This window comes from Filicampus tigris, chromosome 14, assembly GCF_054856515.1.
Source record: "Filicampus tigris isolate MCC_2025a chromosome 14, RoL_Ftig_1.0, whole genome shotgun sequence".
NCBI classification, from domain to species: Eukaryota; Metazoa; Chordata; class Actinopteri; order Syngnathiformes; family Syngnathidae; genus Filicampus; species Filicampus tigris.
In genome coordinates, this window is record NC_141230.1 from 19646271 (window position 1) to 19673224 (window position 26954).

Here is a 26954-nt window from a genome sequence, read left to right on the forward strand (position 1 = left end):
TACTTCTCTTGCACTCTTCTGTGTGTGCTGTTATACGGTGGCCGAAAGCAGTATTACACCCAAAGCAACATAATTGAATTATAACCGAACAAATGAAAAAAAATTAAAAAATGGAATTCTAGTCTATACTGTATTGGTAGAGCTCACTTCATACCCGGGAAAAGTACATTTTGTTGTAAGAGATCATGCGTCACAACATATCATGTTGGTGATGTCGCAACACCTTTCGCCTGCTTTTATGACTTTGTATCGCAGCAAAAACAGTCACTCGTGAAAACTAGGAGCAGAGCCCCACGCATTGCCCAACACTTCAGTGGGTCAGTAACTCACAAGTCGAGGCGGAAGCGACGCGTGGATGATTGATCCCAGCAGAATACGGGCAGAGGGGAAGGGGAATGTGTCTTGATGTGTTTTTACCTGCTCCACAGTGAGCGGGGAGCAGATCTCCTCTCCTCGGAGGATCATGGAGCGCTGGGTCAACACCTCGGACAGCTGGAAGGAGTCCAGGCCAAGCAGCTCGCTCACGTTACCGACCACTGAAAGTGCATGCACACAAATATTCAGTCGTATTTATTAACCCTTTAAAAAAAAGAACAAAGCGGTACCTTGACTTTGTTACGTTTAATTCGCTCCGTGGCCAATCTAGTGACAGAGTTTGTTCGTGCTTGAGCCCTACGATTTCTGCCTAGCAACAAGTGGCCGAGCAAACGTTGGGCGTGACCCGAGGCAAATCTGCTCATGTTATTATTAGTAGAGAAGTTTTATGATGAAGATTGCGGTACCTATTTTAGCAGGAGGTAACTTGGAGGTTTGGAAAAGCGGTCGGAACGGGAGCAAAAGAGAATATGGTGCTCATGTTTCAGCCTGTTCGCGACTGTTGCTGCCATGTCAATCAAAGTCAGGAGCGGGAGGCAGACGAATCCAAACGACTGGTGTCAAGTTGTGAAATTAAATTCCTTAACCCTCCGGGCTCTTTGCTGGCCATTTGTGTCGGTCTTGATTTGTGTTTTTTTTTAAAAAGCTTTTTAGCCTTGTGCAGTCAAATATAATTAAAACTTCCCAAGAGTGAGGATGTTTGTCTTACTATATATTTTCTGACTTCAGCTCGTTTGTAATTTCTTTAATATGTTGTACCCTTAATTGCAGTATGTGAAGCATATTGAGCTGTCGTGCATGAAATAAGTGATTCTATTTTATTAATTTTTTTTTTTTTTTTTTTTTAAACGGTAAGTACTGGTAAATGTCGAAACAATATGAAAAAAATGTGCTTCTTATGAAGCCCAGTACAATACCCACACTCGATTTGCGATTTTTTTAAATTAGTGTTATACACGGTATTTTAGAGTAGTATTGAATACCGTCTTTTATGTAACATGTGTTCATGAATGTGTACATGCTAGAAGGATGATGATGCTCCTCTCCACTCCCTTTGCTACCATCTTGTGACATCTATACATTACAAACCCCTTTTTTGGTTAAAACAGAAATGAAAGGATATTTTATACTAATAACAAGAACACAAATTGTTTTTAACTTTATGCAGTAAATGAAGCAAAAATAAAAAAAATTTGAACATTTTCTGACAATGGGATACCATCGTGTCACTCTACGTAGACACGTCTTATCTCACTTGGCGCCCTGTGAGCACTCCTCCTGTTTTCCTTTCTTACCTCCTTTGGACGTGATCTGAGCTCCGCCCGCTGTCATAAATTCAATGTTTCCCATCTGGAGGACGGCGGAGAGCAGCTTAAACACATCTCGGATCTCCTCCTCGCTGAACTCCATCACCTGCAGCGCTGCCTGTGTCGCAACACGCAAGGGCCATTACATGCTTCGATGCAATCAAAATGAACATTGTAGTGTTCGCGAATATCAAACACCTATTCGCAGATTTGTTTTTTTTTTTTTAACCTATCCAGTTATTCACGGAGAAGCATGCCAAAGTCTACGTTTTGTGCTTGCCTAAATATGCCACAAGATGGCGCCAAAGCCCTCCCAAACACAAATGTAGTGCTTTGCAACATCTCAAAACAAAGGAACTATGCTGAAGTGAGGGGAGGAGCTTCTATTAGGCAGGCCAAAGCACAGGACAATATAAAAGTGGAGCTTTGGCGTCATCTTGAGTCCTGTTACATTTGTAGGATTAATACATGTATTCATTATTTATCTCATTAAATAATTGGCTGGATTATTTATTGTGAATCATAAAACAAAATTTGCTTTTTTTTAAAGTGAAATGTACTTTATTACATCATTGGTTGAAGAATTCAAATCAAGAAAATCAATAATGATTTTTGTCATTCAAATAAATTATTTTACATACACGTTTGCACCTCTGTTTTGTTTTGTTTTTTTTAAACTGGCCTTGCCCTATATGTTCAATTTAACATCAAACGCATGCTCACCCGTTGTAAACACCTAACCAAGGGATGTAGAGCCCCCCAGTGGCGGAAAACTGACCATGACGCTGTCAAAAAGCTGCTTGTCATCCAGGCTGCTGTCCTGCATGCAGCCGGACTGGCTGAGGTAGTGGTGGGCCTCGGGCCCCTCGGACAGCAAGTACATGTCTGCAACACAACACATGGAGATGGACTCTCAATTGAGTCATTACAAATACATCACTTCACTTGCTTGGTTAAACGACACAGAAATTCCTGCACATCCAAATATATTCGAATGTAGAAGAAAAGCCATCTCAGTTCAAAAAGTCAAACTCATCAGATTCGGCTAACACGAAATACATAGGAAAACATCTATTTTCTGTCTTTAAAATGGAATTGTTTCCTCCATCAAAGTTTCCACCATATTCTAAATGAATAGGCTCCTTTTAAAGCGCAAATCGCCAACCTCTGTGGTCTTTGTCGGCGCCCGCTAACAGCGCGTAGAAGATGTGGTAGTTTCGTTCTCCCGGATTTTGCCGCACCACTCGGTTCTTGAGAAGTGAGAGCAGATGAGGAGGACAATATTTAATCAAATGTTCTTATCGGATATGTGATTTCCCGGATTCCTGGTAGCTGCAGGAGGAAGCTTTGGACACAGGCCTACCTTTTCCAGCAAATCTGATGGATGAAAGTCAAGAAGAACAACAAAAAACATGCCTATTCGAAGTACAATCATAAGCATTTAAAAAAAAAAAAATTGTTATCATCGTGAGTTTGCATTCATATTATACAAGCATAACATAATAATGTTGAAGGATACAATCGATGATGCAGCCTCCCTGGATGTTTCCGTTCTGGGAGAAGTGGAGCTGGATGAACTTTCCGAAGCGACTGGAGTTGTTGTTGTACACCGTCTTTGCATTCCCAAACGCCTCCATGATGGGACTGATGGGACAAACCACAGCAAACATTAATCTGCAATCATAGGATTCTGAATGTATTAGCAGAATATATTTTTAAATCAAGTAAAAGCCCCCTCGATCATGGGGGCGGGGGGGGGGGGGGGGGGGTACATTGCAGACCACCCCTGCAATAAGTGAAATCCGGAATATAGAAACACCCCATTTAAAGATTTCCGACGCATGTTTTTAGAGCATTGACTTACTTAGCATTAACTACAGCCATCGTGTTCTGTAGGCGTAAAAAGCAGGATTATAGACAATTTAACATTGAATCCCTTTCAGCACTAACGAGGCTGATCTTGAATACTATTGTTGGCCCACTTCTTGCTTTCAGTCTCCTTCATTCAAATGTACATGTTAAAATAATAGTGTGCCTCCATCTTGTGGCCAACGGTGGAATTACAACGGATGAATCCAAAGCCTAAACAAAACACTTATAACTGTCCAAAAACAAATCTGCAAAAATAGCAGGACCACCTGGAACCTGTGACGAAAGGGGCTTCCAATATACACTCTTTTCCAAACCGCTTACAGCTAGCGAAATTTCCCAACTCTTTTGCAACCCGAGCAGTTTCCATTTCCACTTAATTCCAGAACCTTTGTACCTGCTTTGGATGAGCGCCTGCTCCACCCTGGTGGTCCTCTCCGATGGAGGCGTACCAGCCGAGTTCTGGCTCATCACCGAGAGGAACTTGAGCAGCAACTTGGTGCTCTCCGTCTTCCCGGCACCGCTCTCCCCGCTGACAACATTGCGAGTCAGACACATTAGCGCCACTTAGCTCAGAGTGGAGTGGTTAATGAATACGCAGCGCCGGTCACTCAGTCATTACCTAATGAGCACACACTGGCTGTCGTGTCTCTTCCACAGGCAGCGGTAGCACTCGTTGGCGATGGCAAATATATGAGGGGGCAGCTCCCCCATCTGGTGCTTGCTGTATAAATCCACCGAGGCGCCGTCATACAGGCCGGCAATCTGCTTGTAGGGATTCACAGCTGCCAGGATGGAACCTATGTTGGTCTGAGGGGGTGGATGAGGAGACGGAGAGGAGACAAAAGCATTGGGGAAGGACAACAAATGCTTAGTTTGTAGGGCCTGTCTGATCAATTGGCCGATATTAGCTCTTTTCAAATGGAAGTTTTAAACCCATTTTTTGACTGGTTTTATTTTTTCACAAGCACATTACAAAATAAGACAAATGGTATTCAAACAACCCCCCACCCCCCCAAAAAAATGTTGCCAAGATTTTTCTTACTGTATTAAAAGTAAGCAAATACTACTGCCGATGATTTATGTCTTGTTGTAAGCATTAAGGCACTCAAAAATAACTTCTTTTATCCATTATATATATATTTCTTTTAATCAATCGGCCGATTAATCGGTTATCTGAATTTTATTCTGCCAAATATCGGAATCGGCCATGCCCTTTTGTGAAATTGATACCTATCCGATAGAGACAATCTAAACCTCCTTAAAGTGGAGGTCAAAGCCACTAGTTGAAACAAGGCATTCTGATAAATATTACCTTTGTGGAATAAGAGTTCATCCACCCGGTTTTCGCCACCTTTGGGGGGCGGCCATTTTGTCACTTCTGTCGACTGAAAATGACATCACAACTGCTCACAACGACCAATCACGGCTCAGATTCAGAAAACAGGTCAGCCGTGATTGGTCGTTGTGAGCAGTTGTGATGTCATTTTTAGTTGACAGAAGTGACAAAATGGCCGCCCCCCAGAGATGGCTAAAAAGGGGTGGATTTTGCTGCTTAACTGATATTCCATACATGCAATATTGATCAAAATGCCGCGTTTCAACTAGTGGGCCTGCTGGGAACATATTCTTGAAAAAAATGTATTTGGGTTGATTTCTCCTTTAATATCAGATTTGTAGATACAGCTCATTTACTGGATCTCATTACAGTAAATTGTGTTTGCCATTGAGGATCGACTCCATGGCCTCATTTAACTTCATTCACCCAAGGTGGTAAAAAGGCGGATTCAGCCCTTGAGCGCTTTGGGGTAAAGTACCTCAACAGATTGTATTTGTAGGTCAACATTCCCGAATATCACACACAAAATATACAGTTCTTGGATTATTGTGTTTAAAGAGGCTTAAAAGGCTCCATCCAAGAAGTAGGGCTCAGGATACAGTTCACTGTACTCCACTTGACGTCTATTTTGAGGTGCGGAGAACCATTAGTTCTGCCGTCATCTGCACTGCATTATTAATGCCAATAATAAAAGTATACCTAGACAGAAGCTGCTAATGTGTATTTCCATTGTGACATGGAAGTAACATTGAACAGTTCCAGTAAAGCAGCATGTCTAGCTCTGCCCGTATGCAACCACTTCTATAAATAAAGTCCCCCTCTCAAATGGATCCCGAGGCAGTTCAGTCAATAAACAACCCGATTTGAGGAAATGTGGTATTCCAGTAATCGTTAAATCATTGTTAAAATAAGAATAAAAAAAGCCTCGGGAATGCCCCTGCCTTTATGTTGAGTAGTACTGACCTACATTCCGTCAAGTCGTTTTGAACTTACGGTTCACAATATCAACAATAAAAGTGCCCATGTGCTTGCTTTTTCTCATTGGTTGCTATTTGGTTAACGATTTAAACTCAATTTGTAATATTCATTCCGTAAAATTGTACTGATTTATTCTCAATTCATCTATTCTTTTCACTTGGGAACAATTCTCATGGACACACTGCTGCCGCCGCGTGTATGTGGAATGTTCGCTTTTCTGTCCAGTCAGATTTCAGCCTCTCTGTGTTGCCATATAATCTCCCCGGGGCCTTCGGAATCAATACTGTGGGTCTTAAAGTACGTATATGGGAAATGGGACTCTTTCTTTAATCAATCAAGAGTTCAAATTATAGCCGGCCCACAATAACGTCAGCATTTTTTCATCCTGACTGGTTAGCCAGAGCAAAAATGATTTAGCTACACACATGAATACGTTCAATAATTAGAATCTTTCGGGTACGATATATTTTTTCTAGGGCTGTCAAGTTAGAGCATTAACTATGGAGATTAATAAAAATTTTATAACGCACAATTTTTTTTTTTAACTCAGTTAACTCAGTTTTATTGTCACTGGCGCAAAGACGGACCTTTACGTCGTTTTACTTTAAAAAGTTGCTCGACGGCTCATTGGAGAAATCCAAAATATTTTGCACACTTTGCAAAGCTAAATTCAAATACCATATTAGTTGTACATCTTTGGTGTATCGTTCAAATATTGTTGTATTTTACAGGAAAATAATCATATTCAAGGATTAAAGAAAGCTATTAGGACAGTCTTTGAATCGAAATATACTTTATATTTTATACATTTATAAATATATATATATTTTTTTTCCACATCAATTCCAAGATTTTACTTAAGTAAATATTGGTTCCAAGCTTCGTAAAAAAACTGTAGTTGAAAAATGCGATTAATCGCGATCAATTGTGGAAATGTTCGCGATTAATCGCAATCAATGATGGAAAATGTTGCGATTAATTAGTTTTGAAAAATTAATCGCTTGACAACACTCATTTTTTCCGAAAAAAGGTTTCACCTTTTTGTCAGGTTATTAACTAAATAGTGATTCTGAACTGCTGTACTGATGAATGTGGTGTTTTTGTATAGTTTGGATGGTCTCTATAACTGCAAGGTGATTTGACCCAGGCAAGTCTCCACCGGAGGCCCCGGCACCAAACACAGGGCCCGCCACTACATGTGGACGACACCAGGGAACCCAGCTACCGTACGTGTTCCGACAAGGTTCCTTACATAGATGTTGTCTCTCTGGTAGCGCAGAAAGAGGTTGTGCATGATGGCGGCTTCGTGCAGCTCTGCCAGTGTGGACATGTCCTCCACTCCGCGGACGCTGCTGGGGTGCATCGGGTACGCCGTGTCCTTGCCGAGTTCCGCCTTCTGCAGGTAGATCACCTGCAAGCACATTCCAGATGGTGAATGGAGATCCATGTGTACATGGTGTCTGCATTTATTAGCGAAAAGGATTTCCAGGAAGAAAAAAAAAACACAGGAAGAACAAGCAAACGCGAAAATTTCCGCCCCGGAATATCAAATTGTGTCTCATATTTTGTGTTTTTTTGCAATTGAAAGTGTAGACAAGAAGAGATTCTGGTTAAAGGGGTTGGTTGTGTTTTTTTTTTCTTGGCTTTAGACTAGAAGACTGCCGAGTCATCACAAGCAGACACGGAGCTACCTGGCGGCCCAAAGAATGTGCTGAGTGCGGCTGACTGCGTATCGGCTTCTTTGTGGGAGGAAATCAAATGAGATACCAATTGGCCATGGCAATCTTGAATAATAGATGAAGCTACTCTGCTTTGTTTATCTGCTGGTCATCGATTTGTCTACAGAGAAATTTGTAGCCTCCAATACCGTTGCAGACCTTCATAAAACACCACAAAAAAAAAAAAAAAAAAGTTGTAACCTAAGAAAAATAGCACTGGACAGTATTTCACTTTCTAAACACATAGACCCCCCAAAAAAATGTTAAATAAGAATAGGACAGTTTGTGCCTCATGGACATTGTGCTGCTCCTTCTGGTGCGCTTTGGTCATCGGAGGGCAGTATAGTACTAACATAATAAGGAGAACAAGACTGTCTCTTCTACTTTGAGATCAGTAAACTGCAGTAGTATTCATCGTTTCTTGCGGAGGATAAAGAATATATGTTTGGGGGTATTGTTATTATGTCTGTCTACATGCTGCACCATTTGTGTTCAAATAGCCGTAGCGTTATCCAACCACAGCGGCATTGACGCAATAGGACAGGATTTCTGTATAGTGCGTTAATGCTAAGTTAGTTACACAACATGTAATCATCTTTGACTTTTACAGGAAATGTTGACTAGGAACGAAACCAAACAACTTGAGGCAAGCCAAGCGCTTTCTTTTGAATCACTTGTGGTGCACAGGATAATTCTATGCAGAATATTACTGGAGAATGGGCGTGTGCAACGGCAAAAGCACAACAACAAAAGGGTCATCTCTGTAAGAGTGAACATTTTGAGGTCAACGACCTCAGGGGAGAAAGGCAGCACGTGTGATGATGTCACCCGCCCAGCAGATTTACAGGCAGAGTGTAAATATTCAAGCCTTTTTCCCCCTCTGTCCAAACTGACAAATCCGTCCGTCTAGGGGCTTGGACCACATGAAGTCACTTAGCTTTCAGGGAGATCACTTTCCTAGTGTGATTGATGCTATGATCAGTGCCTGGAAAATGGACTCTTCGTGAAGGGACATCAGCCATGGAATTCTTTACATTCTTACGTTTTGCACGGTTTGAGCAAAAAAAAAAAATTTTTTTTAAAAATAAATCCGGGATAACAAGCAACTGTGAGAGGATATTATCAGGTTTCACTGTCAAAACAAGTCCAGTACATAAACCCAAGTGAGGAATGTCTATTCATACCCGTTCACGGATACTCCATATATGGACTCAATCATTTTTGACTCGATGTCTCTTTCAATTCAGGCGACCTTTTGTTGTGGAACCCCCAGTTGAACGATGTCGCGTTCCGATTTCACAGCGCAGGCCTCGGGGAGTTTTTCCACGCGTGAAACATCAAAGACGGTGGCAGAAAACCGAGCGGGAGGTTGAGGTTTCGCCGTCCTCCGTTTCATCCCAACTGCTTCGGTCCCGGGGTCATTCCTGGCAATAATTCACTGCCTTCAGTGTCAATCGAGCCTTTTGCATTATTAGATCTGTCCTATTTTATTCATTCAGGCGATCGAGAACGGAGTCTCTCTTATTTGCGATGCTGACCTGGCTAGGGACAGCGGAGTAAAACAAAGCAACATAAAAGCAAATACAAAAACATAGACCACAAACTGTACAATGCGATATAGGTAAATTCACCGTTTTATTTTGGTACTATTTATTTTGGGTGTAATTCCACCGACAACTACTAGATGGCGGCAAACTATTTTTGTTTGACACTGTGTACGTTTGACTAAAGAAGAAGAATGAAAACGGGAAGTATTTCAGCTCACCTAGTTTTTGATTCTTCAATCCTGCTTTTTACGCCTACAGACAGCGACGGCTGTAAATTCCTTTTATAAAGTACGTCTCCGGTAATGATTGATGTATATTTTGAGATTTTTTTTTTAGTTCTAAAAAGATGCCCAGGTTGTATTTAAATAGGGTATTTGTATATTGTGGATTTCACATATTGCCGGGTGGTCTGGAACAATTACTCGGCATTCCATTACATCATAGCATATCGTCGCTGTCCTGTGAAAAAACAGGTATCTCCAATTTTGGAAGCTTTTTCAATTTTCACACTAATGCAATGTCTGTAACGCGGAAACACCATTCATGTATAAATAAGAAAAATGAAAAAAAAAAAATGGAGATAAGTGTTTTTCACAGGACAGCGACGATATAGTGAATATACGGTTCTTCCTGAAACGATGATATTGCAATGGATGAGGCGAGTTTTATTATTTTTCGCAGTTTTCCAGTCATTCGGGGAAGAGAATTAAGAAGAAAGTCGACCAAAAGTAGTGCGGACTTTGGGAGCAAACCTGCTGGAACGGAGAGTGCCGGTGCTCGTACGCACGGTCAGAAGTACGTCAAATTTATCCTACTAGTGTGCAGAAATAATATAACAGTCGTGCAAGACGGTAGTGGAATCTGACTACTAAGATCCAATCATTCTACTAGCGCACCCTAGTCATTCAACTTGAAATTCTTACTAGTGAGAAGAACGAATATACTTCAACTGGAACATCGAGGAAACGGTATAAATGCTCACATGGGTTCCCGTAGGAAACTCTTCTTTTGTTTCCTGCTCAGTGAAAGCACACCCTGCTTCTGCTGCTTTGTTCAGCCAGGCAACGCTATTGAATATTCACAGAAAGAGGCGGGGCCACCCTCACTGTTGGCGTACAGCGGGTCTTCACGCCAAGGCAACAAAAATCACCGCCTCTTGTGGGCCTTTTCGACACATGTGCGGGGTGTGACGTGTCGGGTGTTCAAATTGGTAAAAAGCTTTACGTTTTCTGACAACTACTATTTGCGAGCATTGCGCAAATCCGGCTGGGATATATATATATATATATATATATATATATATATATATATGTATATATATAAAATCGATCCATCACAGATGCTTGCAATAATGTTTGTGTGAGCGAGCGTTCCTATCTCACATAAAGGCTCCATTGACTAATAAAAATGAGGGGCCGTGGCTCGACCTATTTTTAACATCTGAATGGGACTGAATGTCTGCACCACAGCACTTGGGAAGAGGATCATTTGTTAGACTTCTTGAAGTCAAGGAAAGACTATATGCAGAATACAGTAGACGGACATTATAAACATATTGGGTATCATTGGACCGAGAAGAACTTTACAATGTCGTTTTAATCGAGTTTTTTCCGTGCGCAATTTGAAATTAATTCCACTTTTGGAACGTACTGAGGAAAGTGAGACCTGTTATGTGAAGGGACTCGCCTCCCAGACAGTAATGTCACTTTGCATACATCCAATGTTTTGTCACAATTGGCAGATTAGTGTTTTTTTTCACTCTAAAAACAGTAGGGTTGAAAATAACACAATTTTGGGTCAAAAATGGACCGATCTACAACTTGGGTGAATTGTGTATCGGCCTATTTTTGACCCAAAATGGTGTTATTTTTAACCAAACTGTTTTTTGAATGTTTTTTGTTTTGTTTGTTTGTTTTTCAATAATCAGTGGTTAACCTCTATTACACTTGTTGAAATGTTACCTAAAGCATTTATAAAAAAAAAAAAAAAAAAAAAAAAATCGGTAGAAAAAAAATTCGAAAACTACAACACTACTCTAGATCCAACTTTTGTTTAAAAACTTTACTGACAGGACCACTTCCTGCGTCTCTTTGTGTGTGCCCCTCTCAAAATAACAGACGCTGTTAATCCAGCTGGTTCCATCTGCCCACATTAAAAAACACACACACACACACACCCACACACACGCACCCCACACGACCTCTTAGCTTTTTGTCTCCTCTCACCTGATCCCTCTCGTTGGGGTCTGAGACAATGACAAATGCTGATGTTGTGCTGGTTAATGTGACAGCAGCCAAGTCAGGCTGTTAAAGCCCAGACACGCTTCCCTGATGAGCACTTTAGGCAGCGAGCAGCACCCGTGAACCGCCTGGTAATGGTATATCACCGCCCCAAGGGAGGGGCGAGGGGTGTGGGGGCGGGAAGAAATGCTGCCAGGATACATTTACCAAAACAAGCTCTGACTGACATGGCACCTGCGAGTAAAAATAGCGGATCCCGAAACAGAACCTCGGACAGACATGTAATGAGCTCAAATGAAAGTAATACACAATAAAGAAACTGCAGACTACAATCCGGGCTGGGTGCACAATCGCAAGCGACTAAAATCATTCAACTTGATTTTTCTTGAGGAACATGGATTTGAACTTTGACTTTTTGAGGAGTTAATGGCAACGAGAGCAATGTTAATCGACGTTTTACATAAAGTAAATTCAATTGAGTGAGTCTGCTCACTCAAATGACACAAATGGGCAACAGATGGAAAATGTCATTTTACGGCTAATGGAACAAAGTGTGTCTCGGTTTTAGATGAATAAGATACTGGAAATACAAGTGAGTGAATGTTTCAAGATAAAGCCCGAACCGTCTTCCGGCCCATTTAGTGAAAAAATGATGTTCAAGTGCTACTGTATATGGTGGCAATGCACCTAACTCACCAAAAGTGGCAGGCGGTAAACAATTCTTCAAAAGAAGAGGCTTCAAGCTATTTATTGCCACTCCCAGTTGGCGTTTACGGTCAAAATAAACAGAAAACAAAAACAATGACATGTTTTGTATTGAAAACAAGCACATAGCTTTGCCTTGAGTCCGCTTAGATTAAAGTGGAAGTCAACGCAAACATTTTTTTTTCAAGAATATGTTCCCAGCAGGCCCACTAGTTCAAACGGGGCATTCTGATAAATATTGCGTTTGTGGAATAAGTGTTAATCCACTTGTTTTAGTCATCTCTGGGGGCGGCCATTTTGTGTTCTGTGGACTGAAAATGACATCACAACTGCTCACAACGACCAATCACGGCTCAGATTCAGAAAACAGGTCAGTCGTGATTGGTCGTTGCGAGCAGTTGTGATGTCATTTTCAGTCGACAGAAAACAAAATGGCCGCCCCCAGAGATGGCTAAAAACGAGTGCATTTTGCTGCTTAATTTATATTCTACAAATGCAAAATTAATCAGAATGCCGTGTTTCAACTGCTGGGAACATATTCTTGAAAAAAATCCGTTTGGACTGACTTCCGCATTAAAGTTTACATTGAGATGGGCCTACTTCTTCTCATCCTCCATTTTGTGAGGGTGACTATTCTCTTTGAAATCCGTTGTGAGAACTGGATGCGGAAATGACGCTTGAAAGTCTTGATCCCGCGGACAGAAATAGTCCTCGATACCTGTTGAGTTACTTCCTACGAACGCTGCGCCAAAAACCCGTAGGTCACTAGACAACAAAGAAGAGAGAAGCGAGAGAACGCACACAAACTCTCTCTTTTTCTTTTCCTACCCTATTTTCAAAGCTATTTTTCACACGTCCATCATCACTTCACTCTCCCCATTTCCGAGCGCGGGGTGCAGGATTTCCTCCAGACACAGACGCCCATGCGACGGCAAAAAAGATAAGCTCATTCTCCACAGGCTTACAAAAGGTGTTGATCCCCGAGCAGCCACACACGAAACACGCGTAGGTCAACTTCCTGCATGCGCCCCCGCCTCCTAAATACATGTTAACGATATGCGCCGTTAGCTTGCGCGGTCGGTCACCGGGTCAATGCGAGGGGAAAGGATCTCATTCACTTTGTCCGTCTACTAATATAGTTAAATGTGTAAACACCAACCTCGAGATAAAGTGTTGAGTTAGCTTTTTCAACGCAGTCGACAGGATTCACAAAATGGCCGCCCCCAGAGATGGCTAAAACACGAGTGCATTTTGCTGCTTAACTCCTATTCCACAAACACAATATTAATCCGAATGCTGTGTTTCAACTAGTGGGCCTGCATAGAATATATTCTTTAAAAAAATATATATGTTTACGTTGACTTCCGCTTTAAGTAGCAGTTGTTTGAAGGTTTATAATTACAGTAACATTGATGATGATGTTCGTTAGCCTGTCATTGTTGTTTCACATTATAGACTAGTCAACCCAAACATTTTTTTTTTTTCAAGAATATGTTCCCAGCAGGCCCACTAGTTGAAATTCTGTTTAATTTTGCGATTGTGGAATGTAAATTAAGCAGCAAAATGCACTCGTTTTTCGCCATCTCCGGGGGCGGCCATTTTGTCTTTTGTCGCCTGAAAATGACAACTGCTCAAAGCGACCAATCACAGCTGACCTGTTTTCTGAATCTGAGCCGCGATTGGTCGTTGTGAGCAGTTGCGATGTCATTTTCAGTCGACAGAAGACAAAATGGCCGCCCCCAGAGATGGCTAAAAATGAGTGCATTAACACTTATTCCACAAACGCAATATTTATCAGAATTCATTGTTTCAACTAGTGGGCTTGCGTAGAACATATTCTTGAAAAAAAAATGTTTGCGTTGACTTCCACTTTAAGCTAAGCGGACTTTTGTTAAATGAAAATATACGGCTTGGTTGAACATTTTGGTGTTGAACTATACAACATTTTGTTGTTTAAAGTTTGAGATGTCCGGAGACGTGTGTCCTCTTACCTTTCCATAGTCAGTGGTGAGGACCAGTGATGTGTCATCGCAGGAGCTGACGATGGAGGGGAGGAGTTGCTCTTTCTGTCTCAGCCACACGCGGGAGCCCTGCAACATCGTTATTAAACGCCGCCCCGTTAGCATCTGAAATCAAGGCTCATTTTCAGAGTATTAACTCTCGTCTTGCATCAGCTTTTATGTAACCCGATTATTCAGGCTACTCGATGAATCATTTCAGGCTTACTCGGCAGTGCCAATGTCATTTTCAACAACTTCCCACGTAAGTGAGGAATAAAAAGATCAGATTCCAGCTTTTCAGCAAGACAATTTGACCAGAGTGTAGCGTACATACCAACATTTAGTTCCTGGCCCTCGCGGACATGACTTAAAGCGATCGGCGAGCGCAATAACAGGAATCCTCGAGTATGCTTGTCATTTCCTCACAGCAAAGGAAGATGCATTTATAGACCTGGCGAGCATGTTCGAGCGATTGTAAGACAATGCTTGAGTCATGACCGCATTGGCATTTATCAACGTCAACCAACAAATGTGCATTTTTTTTTTTTTTTTTTTTTAGCCCGATTCATTGGAAGAATTTCGGGTGATGCATCATCATTGCGCTAAACTCACATTTTTCAGCCAATGCGGACAATGCATCGTCTGAAAAAAAAAAAAAAAAAAGGCGCAGGAAATACAAAAGGGAATTGTGTCCGACGGAGCATAAAACTGAACGGATCAATATGCATGGATTCCACTTGGAAACCGAATACAAGACAAGGTCACCACTTTTCGACATCAATCCTCATTAACTATTTAAAAGGAGCGGCCGCGTGTGCACTACTCCAATCCACGGGGGGCGGGGGGGGGGGGGAACATATCACATCAGGCTTTTTAAATCGCACACCAAGAGTAATTGGTAAGAGACGAAAAATAGGGACGTGACGATTAATCGAAAATTGATTTAAAATCGATTCACCCTGCTTAAACGATTAATCGAAAATCCGGTGGATTAAATTCATCTAGAAAATGATGTCTTGAAACGTTGTTTTTTTTTCATTCCAGATGCATAGCACATTTTGAATGTGTAGCTCAAATGAATGAATTGAAAATCGGGAACTGAAAATCGAAAATCGAATCGAATCGGGGCTTGAGTGAATCGTTACATCCCTAATGAGAAATGTACCCTACAGAAGTAGTTGGTCTCTATTTCTCTAAACATCCCTTCCAAAGTGACTTCAATCACCATTCAACTCCCTTCCGTCGCCTAATGGAGCTCAGCTAAAAGGGGCTCGCTCTCAAACCACCAGGGACAAGTTTGCCGGGTCGTGTAAATCAGGACGAGGAGGCTGAGCGGCCGGATAAAAAAAGAGGAAGGGTGCACAAAAAGGCAGAAACGACTATTACAGTAACTACAGCACGTGCCGATGCATTAACACAGTTTCATTGAGTGCCCGTCCGCCTCTGACTGGTGCCAGCTCGGCATGTTTGGCCTACTCGGGGAAAAGCCGCTTCACGTTGACGTCCAGATTATTGGGATTTATTCCGCAGACAATCGGGTGCTCTTATGTAACTGGAAATCACGGGGTCATGGGGTTTCAAGCGTAATCTTGTTGAGCGCCGCTGCGGACGGAAAAATATTTTACAAAGGCATTTTGGACGGGCTCTCTTCGAAGATCAATGGGCTTCTCGGGTCTTGGATATTTGATTGTAGATTGTGGGGGGGGGGGGGGGGGGGAAGATACTTCATGAGATGTCAGGGGGTGGAGTTGGGCGAAAGCAGCGGAGTCAGCAGAAATCGGACAAACAGTGGTATAGCCTGACATGACCGTCATGAAAGGGGAAGTTAACCCAAGCATATTTTTTTCAAGCAGTAGGCCCATCCATTTTTAGCCATCTCTGGGGGCGGCCATTTTGTCAATTCTGCCGACTGAAAATGACATCACAGTTGCTCAGGTAATGACCAATCACGGCTCACCTGTTTTCTGACGCCGAGCCATGATTGGTCGTTACCTGAGCCCCGAGTAGTTGTGATGTCATTTTCAGTCGACAAATTCACAAAATGGCCGCCCCCAGAGATGGCTAAAAACAGGTGGATTTTGCTGCTTGACTCCTATTCCGCAAACACAATATATATTTATGGGTTGACTTCATCTTTAATAATCGTTTTTTGCTTTCACACAACTTTGGTGATGATGGATTACCGTTTGGAACCATTGGGTAACTGATAAGAAAACCCTTTGAGAGGTTTTCCAGAAACTTTCCCATTCTAGATCCATATTATAATTTTTTAGTCTGAACGTTGGCAACCCAACAAATACGTGCTATTTTAGATTCCAAACATGCATTTTTTTTTTCGAAAGAGATGGCTTGAGTACTTCAAAAAGTGGAATGAAACATATGAGAATGCAACCAGGGGCCTTAAGACACATTTCTAAAGAGATGACTTGAAGACAGAAAATCTCTTCTGAATAACGATTCCTATTGTGACAGTACTGCAGTCATAGAACCTTCAAATATTTTATTGTTTTGGTCTTAAAGACTTTTCAAATGACAGCCAACAATTTACAGTAGCGTGATGTGTTCAAGGAAGTATGTGTATTTGGCTTCAAGGGTGACTTCGTAGCCCAAGATTCATTTGTCCAGATGCTTTTTCTCTTTCTTCCTAGCCGATAGATTTGTGATAAAAACAGTGCGACGGCGTCCCGGCAACAGATGGTTCTTTCAAAACTCCTCCCCCTCCTCGCCGCCTTCATAAAGAGTCTTGTCACTAAAGTCAGGACAAAGGAGGCCACCTCTGACTCGACTGAGAAGCTCGGAGGTTAACCAGGTGGAAATATCCCAAACAAAGAGCAGCTGGGACACAATGGGCACATGACAACCACCCCCCCCCCGCCCCCCTTCCAACTTCGATCGCCCGGCGTGGCCCAGCTGACCATTCCGCCTCCTTCCACACTCGACATTTCAAATCAAGTGGGCTGTCACTCCAAAGTCCTGCTTCTGTTGAGCAGATGTTGGCATAACCATCCGCAGCTCAGCGTTGCTTTAAATTCCCCACGCGGCATGTCACGGTGCGCGTGGACAGAAACAGTTGACAAGAATGATCCGAGTCCCTGGAGCCTAAACGGGGGCCATGCCAGGGCCAAAGGCTTTCCTTCCTGCAGCGTCTACGATAGCAAGCGACCCGGGAGAGTGCTAATGAATGAGCTTTAAATATTTGAGCGCTTACACGGGGCCAAGGTGCTGCGGCCGCGAGCGCGGGCGGTGTCGAGTGATCGGATCAAAAGTCATGACAGGGAAAGAAAGCTAATGAAGGCAAACTCAGGCAGGGAACACAAGATGGTGAGCGGCGTTCGCGGAGTGTAGCTCGGTCCGAACGTGAGCGAGCGAACACAAACGGTGGTAGATGCCAATCGCCATTTCAATGAAATTGTTTCAACTAAAAAAAAAAAAAAAAAAAAAAAAAAAAAAATCAATAGAAATGTGGCGTTATGGCATGCTTGTCTGAAAAACATTTTATGTCTCTGTGTGAAACTTTTCGACCCCGTTATCATTTCTGTCTGTCACGTTTTAGGTGACCTTCGGCATTTGACCGCTGTGCTAAGTAGATAACAGTGAGCTATAGGGATGTAACGATTCACTCAAGCCCCGATTTGGATTCGATTTTCGATTTTCAGTTCCCGATTTTCGATTTGTTAAAAAAATTGCTGCCGGGCTTGTCTCTCTGGCGCAAAAGCATCATTTGATTCACACATTCAAAAGGTGCTACGCATCTGGAATGAAAAAAAAAACTTTCAAGACATCAACTCGATTTTCAATTAATTGAATCGATTCATCGATTAATCCGGGCGAATCGATTCTCGACGAATCATTACATCCCTCCTATCAAACAATGGATCTGAGCTATATGTTGACTTCACAAAAAAGACGAAGGAGGGGAAAAAAAAAAATGACACTTAAAATAATGAGACATGGCAGTATTATCATAACAATAGAGACGCAAAGGCTCATGAAAGTGAGCCCTTGAAAGAGAACGAGTGGACAGATGTGCAGTCAGGGACATTGGACCAGTTTCTAAAAGGGTCAAAAAGCAAATTGTTTTCTTGCATGCGTCTCCATTAAAAAGCCAAAGCGACAATTCTCAATGGGCCGCATCCACAAGACAAAAGGGATAAGTTAGCTTACACTAGATCATTCCGACATGAAAATTGCTTCTTGCATGAGGGGCCATTAAAAAAAAAAAAAAAAAAAAAAAAAAAAAAAGAGTCCTTGTGACTGACGAAACCCGAGCAGTAAGGCTGTTTTTCCTTTTAAATAACCTTGACAACAAGTCACATTTTCAATCTTTCGTCATAACGACAAATACAATTTTGTACGGATTGCCCGCAGACAAAAACTTTCGACAAACAATGCAGGGTTTTGTCGCTTGCGCCACGAGGAGGAACTCGGGCCGAATTGAAGGATTCCCCCCCCCAAATCTCCGGAATGCCGAGCGAGGCTAACGAACGCAGAGGTGAGATTAAATATGTCGGCTGAGTTTGGCTGGGAAAGGAAATGTGGGCAAAAAGTTCCCCCGCGCGGGGTCGTCCGGGTCCCAAATCTTCCAGATGGGTTGAGGGCTTTACTTTCCCCACAAATGGATCGACCCATTTCGGAAGTATACCGCGACTACCCTCATCCCAACATTCTCGCATGCACTAAATGAAGAAACGGGGAAATACAATGGGAATATTTGTCATATCGAAGTATTTATAAGAATATATAAGTCACTGGACTCCACCTGAAATGAAAAGCTCAACAGTTCAGGTCTCATAAACTGTTCAAGAGAGTCACAATCGGAGCAAGCTTCAGACACGCTGTCATTCAAGTAACGTAAAAAATCAAATCAAATACAGCAACGAAAGCAGTTTTTGTAATATTTTATTTATTGTTTCAATTATTTATACTTCATTATTAGGGAGGGGCGAGTACCAATACCACATATAGGTGTTAGGCCAATACTGGCCTTATTTCAAGCTATCGGATACTTGTGGGGGCTGCTAATACCAGCCACCGATACTTAACGTAGAAATCAACCCAAACATTTTTTTTTTTCCAGAATATGTTTTATGCAAGACCACTAGTTGAAAAAAGGCAATATGATTAATATGAAAGACGAGTTAAGCAGCAAAATCCACCCGTTTTCAGCCATCTCAGGGGGCGGCCATTTTGTCACTTCTGTCGACTGAAAATGACATCACAACTGCTCAGGGCTCAGGTAATGACCAATCACGGCTCACCTCTTTTCTGAAGCTGAACCGTGATTGGCCGTTACCTGAGCCCTGAGCATCTGTGATGTCATACTCAGTCAACAGAAGGGACAAAATGGCCGCCCCCAGAGATGACTAAAAACGTGTGGATTAACTCTTATTCCACAAATGCAATATTTATCAGAATGCCTTGTTTCAACTTGTGGCCTGGCATAGAACATATTTCTGAAAAAAATATGTTTGGGTTGAATTTTCTTAAGGAAAAAAAAAAAAAATGTATCTGACGTTGAGTAAGTCCTCCTTGGCAGTAGTTGGCGCTATACTGCCGCAGTTCGACACATCGGCGAATCATCATTTGCGTCAGAAAGAAAGGACTTTGCTCACAATGTTTCTTCATTGTGTTAAATTTTATATAGCAAAAGTAGTAGAGGTATTGATACTCAGTATCAGTGAGTACTATCAGTGAGTGAATACTCGTATAATAATAATAATAATACTGGTATCGGTCTGAAAAATAGTGATTTATTCTTTCTTTTTTTTTTAAACCTTTGCTTTTGCTTTTGTTTTTACTCAATATTCTTTACTTCATTTGTTTCAAACTTGTGATGTTTTGTTATATTTGTCAAAGTTTACATGCTGAAAAAAAAAAATTCTACTCTTGAATAGCAGTATCGATTCCCAGGTACCGGGGATCGTTACCAGGTAAAGACTGGTTAAAAAATGTAAAAAAAAAAAAACCCATCCCTACACACAAATATTTCTTGACACTCTGTTTTCGTTTTTTTATGCAATACACTGCTAATTTGTCTTTATGAAATCCAGTACATGTAAGAAAATAATTCTGGTGCCTTTAAGTGGGCTGGACCAGATCAATGCCATTTTAAGTCATTTCAATTTGGAAAATGAATTGGATTTACGAGCTTCATCACGGAACACTTTAAAACGACTAACTCGACTAACCGTATGACTACTCGCGGCGTAGCACGCCGTCAGCCACCATTGAAAATGACACCAAGTGAACCAGGCTGTGTTTCCAGCGTGGCTTGCCGGGGGGGCAGGCTGCTTTGACCCAGGGCATAAATCGGATGATTAAAAGCAACCGGCAGCATCTGCGCAGGAAGACCTATGAATTAAAGATGATGGAGGAGGCAGCCGATCAGAAATTAGCTAATGGAGGAGGAGGAGCCCCGTGGGGAACAGGACTTCCCCCACTATTGTATGGGTGGCTTGGCGTTCATCATGGTTCTGTCTGCAACCCCCTGCTGAGTCCTTTCAGGCCAGTGCGATCGTCGACACAACGTTCATAGGTAAAACCTCAATTTGTTCTGCTTTAAATCAACTCGGAAGAACAATGCGGCAAGCGCCTGCAGATTTGTCGGCAGCCGCGTACACATGAGGTCATAACGGGGTTGTCCAAAGGGGACGAAAGCCCTTCCCCCGCCAGAGTCTGACAACGCGAGTCTCCTGTCATTCGCAGTGTGTTGGAGGATATGACATTTGCTTGTGGGGCTGAAACGATGTAACGAATAGCTCCGTCCCCCCCCCCCACCCCCCCCACCCCACCCCTGCCCATTTGTCATTTTTGGGAAATTGCTCTTATGTGCAGTGGCTACAAGGGCCATCCGATTAATTGGCCAACGGTTTTAATTAACCAATATTAGCGCTTGTAAAATCGGACAATTTTTTTTTTTTTACTGATGATTGTTTTACACAAACAAATCGCAGCATAAGACAAAGATTCAACCCCCCCCACGCACAAAAAAAAAAGAAAAAAAAGAACAGCTGATTTTTTTTCCCGATTTTTCTCTCCGCTGCAAAGTTAAATCAATGTTTTGCCTGTAGTTCATAGATTTGTTCTTCCCCCCCCACACACACACACACTTTATACTTGCACACGAGAATGAATTATTTCAATATGTTTCTATTACAAATCAAAGTCGAAGCAAAAGCTCTGTCAGGAAGCATCGCAGTAACACTATCTTGACAGACGGTGAACAATTCTTTTAAAAAAAAAAAAAAAACAGTCTTCAACTTGCTTATTGTCACTCCCAGATGACGTGTATCCGTTAAACTGAACATAGAACAAAGAGAATTACCGGTACATGTTTTGTATTTAGAACAACCACTCACTGTAGCTTTGCTTTAGATCCTGTACATCCGTTTTAGCGTAATGCTAACACACAAAGCAAAACGTCATTGACGGGCTAACGAGTAGCATCGGTGCCACGGTGTTGTAACCCTTTTGGATATTTGAACACACAAAGATTTTAAAAACGTTTTAAAAACTGCTGTAATCACTTCCTGTTTGTTGAGACAGCGATCTAGCAACCTCCGCAGTGATCTCGCAGTGGTCAGTGGCTAAATGCTACTAGATGCTACTAAAGCACAGACAAGAGCGATGAGAGACAACATATTCCATAGTCTCGCCCAGGAGGTAATCACGGGGGGGGGGGGGGCTACGAAAGGAAAGTCAGCATCTGGGCTGACAGCAGTAATCACAGGCCGGCTATTATTAAGCTGCAGCGCGAGAAGGGATTTAAGCTAGACTCTTATTACTAGCTCATAGCGTCGGTCGGGCAAGGGCGGCCAAGGTCAAGGCTAAAAGTCGTTTAGTGTGCCAGGCGAGGCCGCGGTAAACAACGACTTTAATTTTCTCCGGCTAAGCATCCCGGATGAACACACAAGCATGCAAATCTAGCGGAAATCCATCCTTTGTTGGGAGTGAAGAGCAAAGGGCTAGTCTGGTTTTTAGAATCAATCTCACTGTAATAAACAAGGACTACAGCGGTACCTCTACTTACGAACGTCTCTTCATACGAAATGTTCAAGTTACGAAAATATTGCCTCTAGTGAGGAAAGAAATTTCAGGGTACGAAAGGTAAAAGTATGGGCTGATACTCGCAGCGCCGGAGTTCCCTGAACGCAACATACTCATAGCTGCTCTGCCATTGGCTAGCCAAGCATCTTCCCGGCATCCCATTGGCTAAGAGGGACCTCTCCCGTACGTGTCTAAATATGAATATGACCGTAATGTATCGACAGCCGCCACGTCATTAAATCGGTTGTCTACAAAACGCCAGGCAAAAACCACTTCTGAGAGAGAACATGAGCCAAAGAGGGCAAAAAGCGATTGCCCAGCAATTGAAAAGGTAAACGACCATTTTTATTCTTTACTCTATTCTTTGTTTTTTTACAATATGCACAACTCCCATTTATCGTGCAATAATCGTACGTAACATGTATTTGTTACATGTTTTCATGCATTTTTATGCTTTATAAAACATTTATGTCTGAATATTGGGGGGGCTTGGAACGGATTAGGGCATTCACATGGAAACCGCGTCTCTGCTTACAAAAATTTTCGACTTAAAAAATTTCGTAAGTAGAGGTACCACTGTATACCCGATTTCAGGCCGCTTATTAAAGCCGTAAATAAATGCGGGCTCTCCCGTGTCGCCTTTGGTGGTACGATTTTGACCAAAGCGACTTATAATCCAGAGACCGACGCGGTCGACAAAGGCTGCCCTCTTAAGACACACTCGGGGAGGAAGGATGGGTGTTGGGACACTGCTGCATCACGGCAACCTCAAGCCCTATATAAGGGCATGGGACGGAGGATGACTAATCAGAAAGCCAGCACAGCAGTAAGGGGATTTGAAATTGCCACGTCACTGTGGCTAGTTGCAACCTCAAAAGTTTCCCAATGGATAATGAAGGCTTTAGGGCATGATGCGATCCACTTCAAATACACTCGGTAGGAACATGTTTAAATTTACTTTCCTTGCTTTTTTTTTTTTTTTTTTTTGTGCCCACTCAGACCAAAGTGTAGTCAGACCAGAGTCAGCTGTGATCGGCTTCAGCTCACACTTACAGGAAAAGCAATGTAGGATTTTTTTAATGTGTTAAAATCTCCGTCTCATTTTGGTTGAACACGTAGGCCTACTGTCTACTGTATTGTAACGTTTGGCCATTACGGCGCGTCACTCCATTGGTTTGCAGCCTATCCATCACCGCAAGCTAATAGACGGGGGCCGATGAACTATTGTTACAAACACAGCAACTTCAATTATGGAAGAGGCAGGTGATGATAGACGGCTTAAAGCTAACACCGACGGCGGAGTGTCAGCAGGAGGTTATCGCAGCACCGGGCGGCTCGCTGACAAACGGGCGGGTCATCTCACATCTAACGCAAACACCAGCTAGCCGAGGGCTCATTGGAGGAATCCAAAAATAATTTGCACACTTTGCACGGCCAAATTCAAATAGCATATCAGTTGTACGTCTTTGGTGTATCGTTCAACAGTTGTATTTCGCAGAAAAAGGATCGGATTCAAGGATCAAAGACAGCTATTAGAACAGTCTTTGAATCGAAATATACTTACATTTTTTTCCAAGTTAATTCTGAGATTTTGCTCAAGTAAATATCTATTCCAATTTTTGTTAAAAAAATTGTAGTTGAAAAAATACGATTAATCGCGATCAATTATTTAATCATATATATATATATATGCCTGAACAACATTTCAAATTTCTCAGTTGACGGTGTTTTGCAAATCTTGATTACAAGCTAAGAGGCAGCATTCAAAAGGAATGCCTTTTTTTCCCTCCTTTCCTTCCTTCCTTGCATCCTCGCCTCACTTCCTGACATCCTTCCGCGCTAAATCTACCCTCTCTGCGGTTCGAGGTGGAGGCGCAGTGATCTCAGATGGCTTCAGCAGCTGGAGGAAATGACAAGCGCGTTAAGTTACCATTTTCACAACAATATTCTTCCCGGCCACGTTAATCCGCATGGGTCGAGCTTGAAACGGCCGACCGGACTGGATGTTTCAGCGGCGGGAAAGAATGCGCGCGGTAACCTAAAGCCCGGCCGGCTCACTTCTACACGGCACGGCATGACATGCCGGCACGGCTGGGAATTTCAGGGGTCGGGGGGTAAGACTCTGGGACTCCGTCCGGTCAGAATACCTTTCAGGGGAAGGAATTTGCCCTGTAATGCGAGGGTCTGCTAGGAGGGGCGTCAACGGCCCTTCGTTCGGCTTCACAGTGTGAGGCAGCTGCCACTTTCAAAGGCCTTGAATTGCCAAGTTTAGAATTGCACGTAGCGGCTGGACAGGATGCTTCACAAAGGATATAAAGACCTCCCGTTTCCTCCGCGGAGGGCCGAAAGACACAAATCCGCACCCGGGTATATCATCGAGGTTAAAAGGCACTGACGAGACAGGCCAGGGTGGGCCGGGCGTGCACTCCAGGCAGTGTGGACGGACAGAATGCTTTTAAGCGGGCGGGTCGCGCCATCGTATACCTGCCGTCTGCGCAGCCGGGAACTTCGACCAAGCTATCAATCGAGCAAACGGCTCACTCTTGCTAGGACCAGCGTGCTTCATGATGAACTCACAGACGTGAATCGGGCCTCACATTCACCTGAGGATGACTCATAATAATCCACTCGGGGATTGACTCCCACAAATCCGGCACAATTAAATCCGACGAGGCAGTCCATCGGAATATGTATTTGTAAGGTAACGTAAATCTGTTTGTGGGGGGGGGGGGGGGTGCTCTAAAAGCATCTGTACCTGTTAACTCCCGATTATTGCACGTTAGAAAAAAAAAAAAAAAAGAGCAATTCCAAGATAAAGTAATACTGGGAGTCCCATCCCATTCCCGTCACCGCTTGCAGACGCGTGAGTCACAACAGTGTGACCGTCAAGTCTATACAATGACAGCGCGCATGCGTGCGTCTGTGCGCAGATGATACACGAAGGCGACTCGCATCCACTCTACACTCACAAACTTCGAAATGAAGTTCCAAACTTTTTGAAACTGAGAGCTACTTCTTGGATATGTGCGAGGCTAGCAGTTTAATAAACACTTCTGCAATAACCAACATTATCAGCAACGAATTCACGAGGTAGGATTTAGTGAATATCAATATGCAACACTTTATTTCTATTCATCTCTGCGAGTGTTTACATTCTCAAAGGATCACTTCTACAACATTCCAAAGAAATCACAATGTCCCATCACTGGTGATTATTGTTATATGTTATTTTTTTTTAAGGCCTGCGGGCTGCTCATGAGGTCCGCGGTGGCTATTTGGTGCCCTCGGGCAACAAGTTGGTAACCCCCGCTTCACAACGTGAGACAAAGTTGATGACAATTGCCCCCTCCCCTCAAAAAAAAAAGTCACTAAATCTGCTGAGTTTGACAGATTTTCCTCTCTGTTGTAAAGTCAAACTGGACAAAGTATTGTAAAACAGTCAAATGATCTGCCTGTAACTCATATCTTTATAGTTGTAAATGTTATGGGACCAAAAAAAAAAGTTATTTTATTCCTTTTTTTTTAATTGGCTAGTTAATTGATGATGGGAATCAACATCGGCCCGATTTTTTTTTTCTTACTAAAACTTTTTCAGTCGTATCTATAGGATGAGGAAAAACTGTGAGCTAACAAGACTCAGCAAAAATGACACAATCGCTCTGACCACAAGGTGACCTAAGGTAAATCATCACTTCTATTTTACGCCCTACGCTTACAGGTGCTGCCAAAAGCTCAAAACGGGAGCCAGTTGTAACAACAAAATTAATTAGCATAAGCAGAGATTTGGCAGATTCTTAGATGCAACCCACGTGCGCAGATCCTCTGCTCATCCCACAAACGCATGTTGCTTACACCATTTAAAGCCAAATAAACAGTCTTTTGTGAGATATAGTGCCAAGAAGCATCATAACAATGAAGAAATCATCTATCAAACACAAAATTCCTTTTTTTTTTTTAGCTCTACTTATGTACCACTTGTCCACCTTAGCATCGCTGTTGAGCTGGGGCCTATCTCACCTGACTGTAGGAAAGAGGCAAGGTACACCCGACTGTTCACCAGCCAGTCAAAGAGTACCTGGAGAAAACCCACACAAGCGCAGGGAGAACAAGTAAACTCCACAATGGAAGGCCAGATCCTGGATTCAGACCCCTGACCTCAGAACTGTGAGGCGGATGCGCAAACCACCGCACCACTGCGCCGCCCTGACACAGTGTTAGGATAATAACACATGATATGACAAATACAATATCTCTTGATGAACTGTATTATCTGTTTTACTTGAAAACATATAAATATACAAAGTAAAAAATACACAAATATAAAACAGATGGTCCGTTTCCATAAATTCTGGTGCCTAAATTGTCCTCCAATTCTAAAACGTCCCATGTATGATTCGGTGGGAATATGAATTGGGGAATTTTTTTTTTTTTTTTTGTAGTTAGAGATGGAAAACTGTCGAAGCACTTGGACGAAACTAATAAAATTGACTTTTAAAGCTGAAATACAAACTGAAAGTAGGCAGAGAAATACGCGACTTTACCTCCAAAAAGAATGTTTCCATGTTGACGAGGTCCGACCTGACGTCCCTTTGTAGTCTGACTTGAGGGGACCGCCGTCGATGAGGTGAGGCAAAGCTTTTACTCCATTTCAAATTTCTTAACTCTCCTCCGCCGGCTGCTAAGCTTCTTGGTCACGAGTTACACATGTTCCGCTCGGTTCGGATAACTTCCAGTATTCTTTGCCCGGACTGCGGACCGGAGGAGAACGTTACCGTACTACTGTTGTTTTGTGTGTAAGTGTACGTGCATGTGTCCGTGTGTTTGTTGTGC

General features: G+C 42.6%; 2 protein-coding genes across 2 annotated transcripts in view; both read right to left on the bottom strand.

Moving 5' to 3' along the window:
- Nucleotides 1-2929, bottom strand: part of LOC147136711 (unconventional myosin-X-like) — a 46414-nt gene extending 43485 nt beyond the window's left edge. The window contains exons 1-4 of the mRNA XM_086050686.1: nt 2848-2929; nt 2461-2567; nt 1671-1800; nt 418-536 (exon numbers count right to left, since the gene is read on the bottom strand). Of these exons, the coding sequence (XP_085906812.1) occupies nt 418-536; nt 1671-1800; nt 2461-2565 (354 nt within the window). The 5' untranslated portion in view covers nt 2566-2567; nt 2848-2929. The remainder of the gene's footprint in view (nt 1-417; nt 537-1670; nt 1801-2460; nt 2568-2847) is intronic.
- Nucleotides 2930-2970: 41 nt separating this feature from the next.
- LOC147136712 (unconventional myosin-X-like) lies at nt 2971-26954 on the bottom strand. The gene is made up of 7 exons (XM_086052154.1): nt 26666-26954; nt 14070-14168; nt 7121-7279; nt 4174-4361; nt 3949-4083; nt 3202-3326; nt 2971-3059 (listed from the first exon to the last, which is right to left on the bottom strand). Exons 1-7 carry the CDS (start codon nt 26684-26686, stop codon nt 2971-2973), a joined length of 816 nt encoding a protein of 271 aa, XP_085908280.1. The 5' UTR covers nt 26687-26954.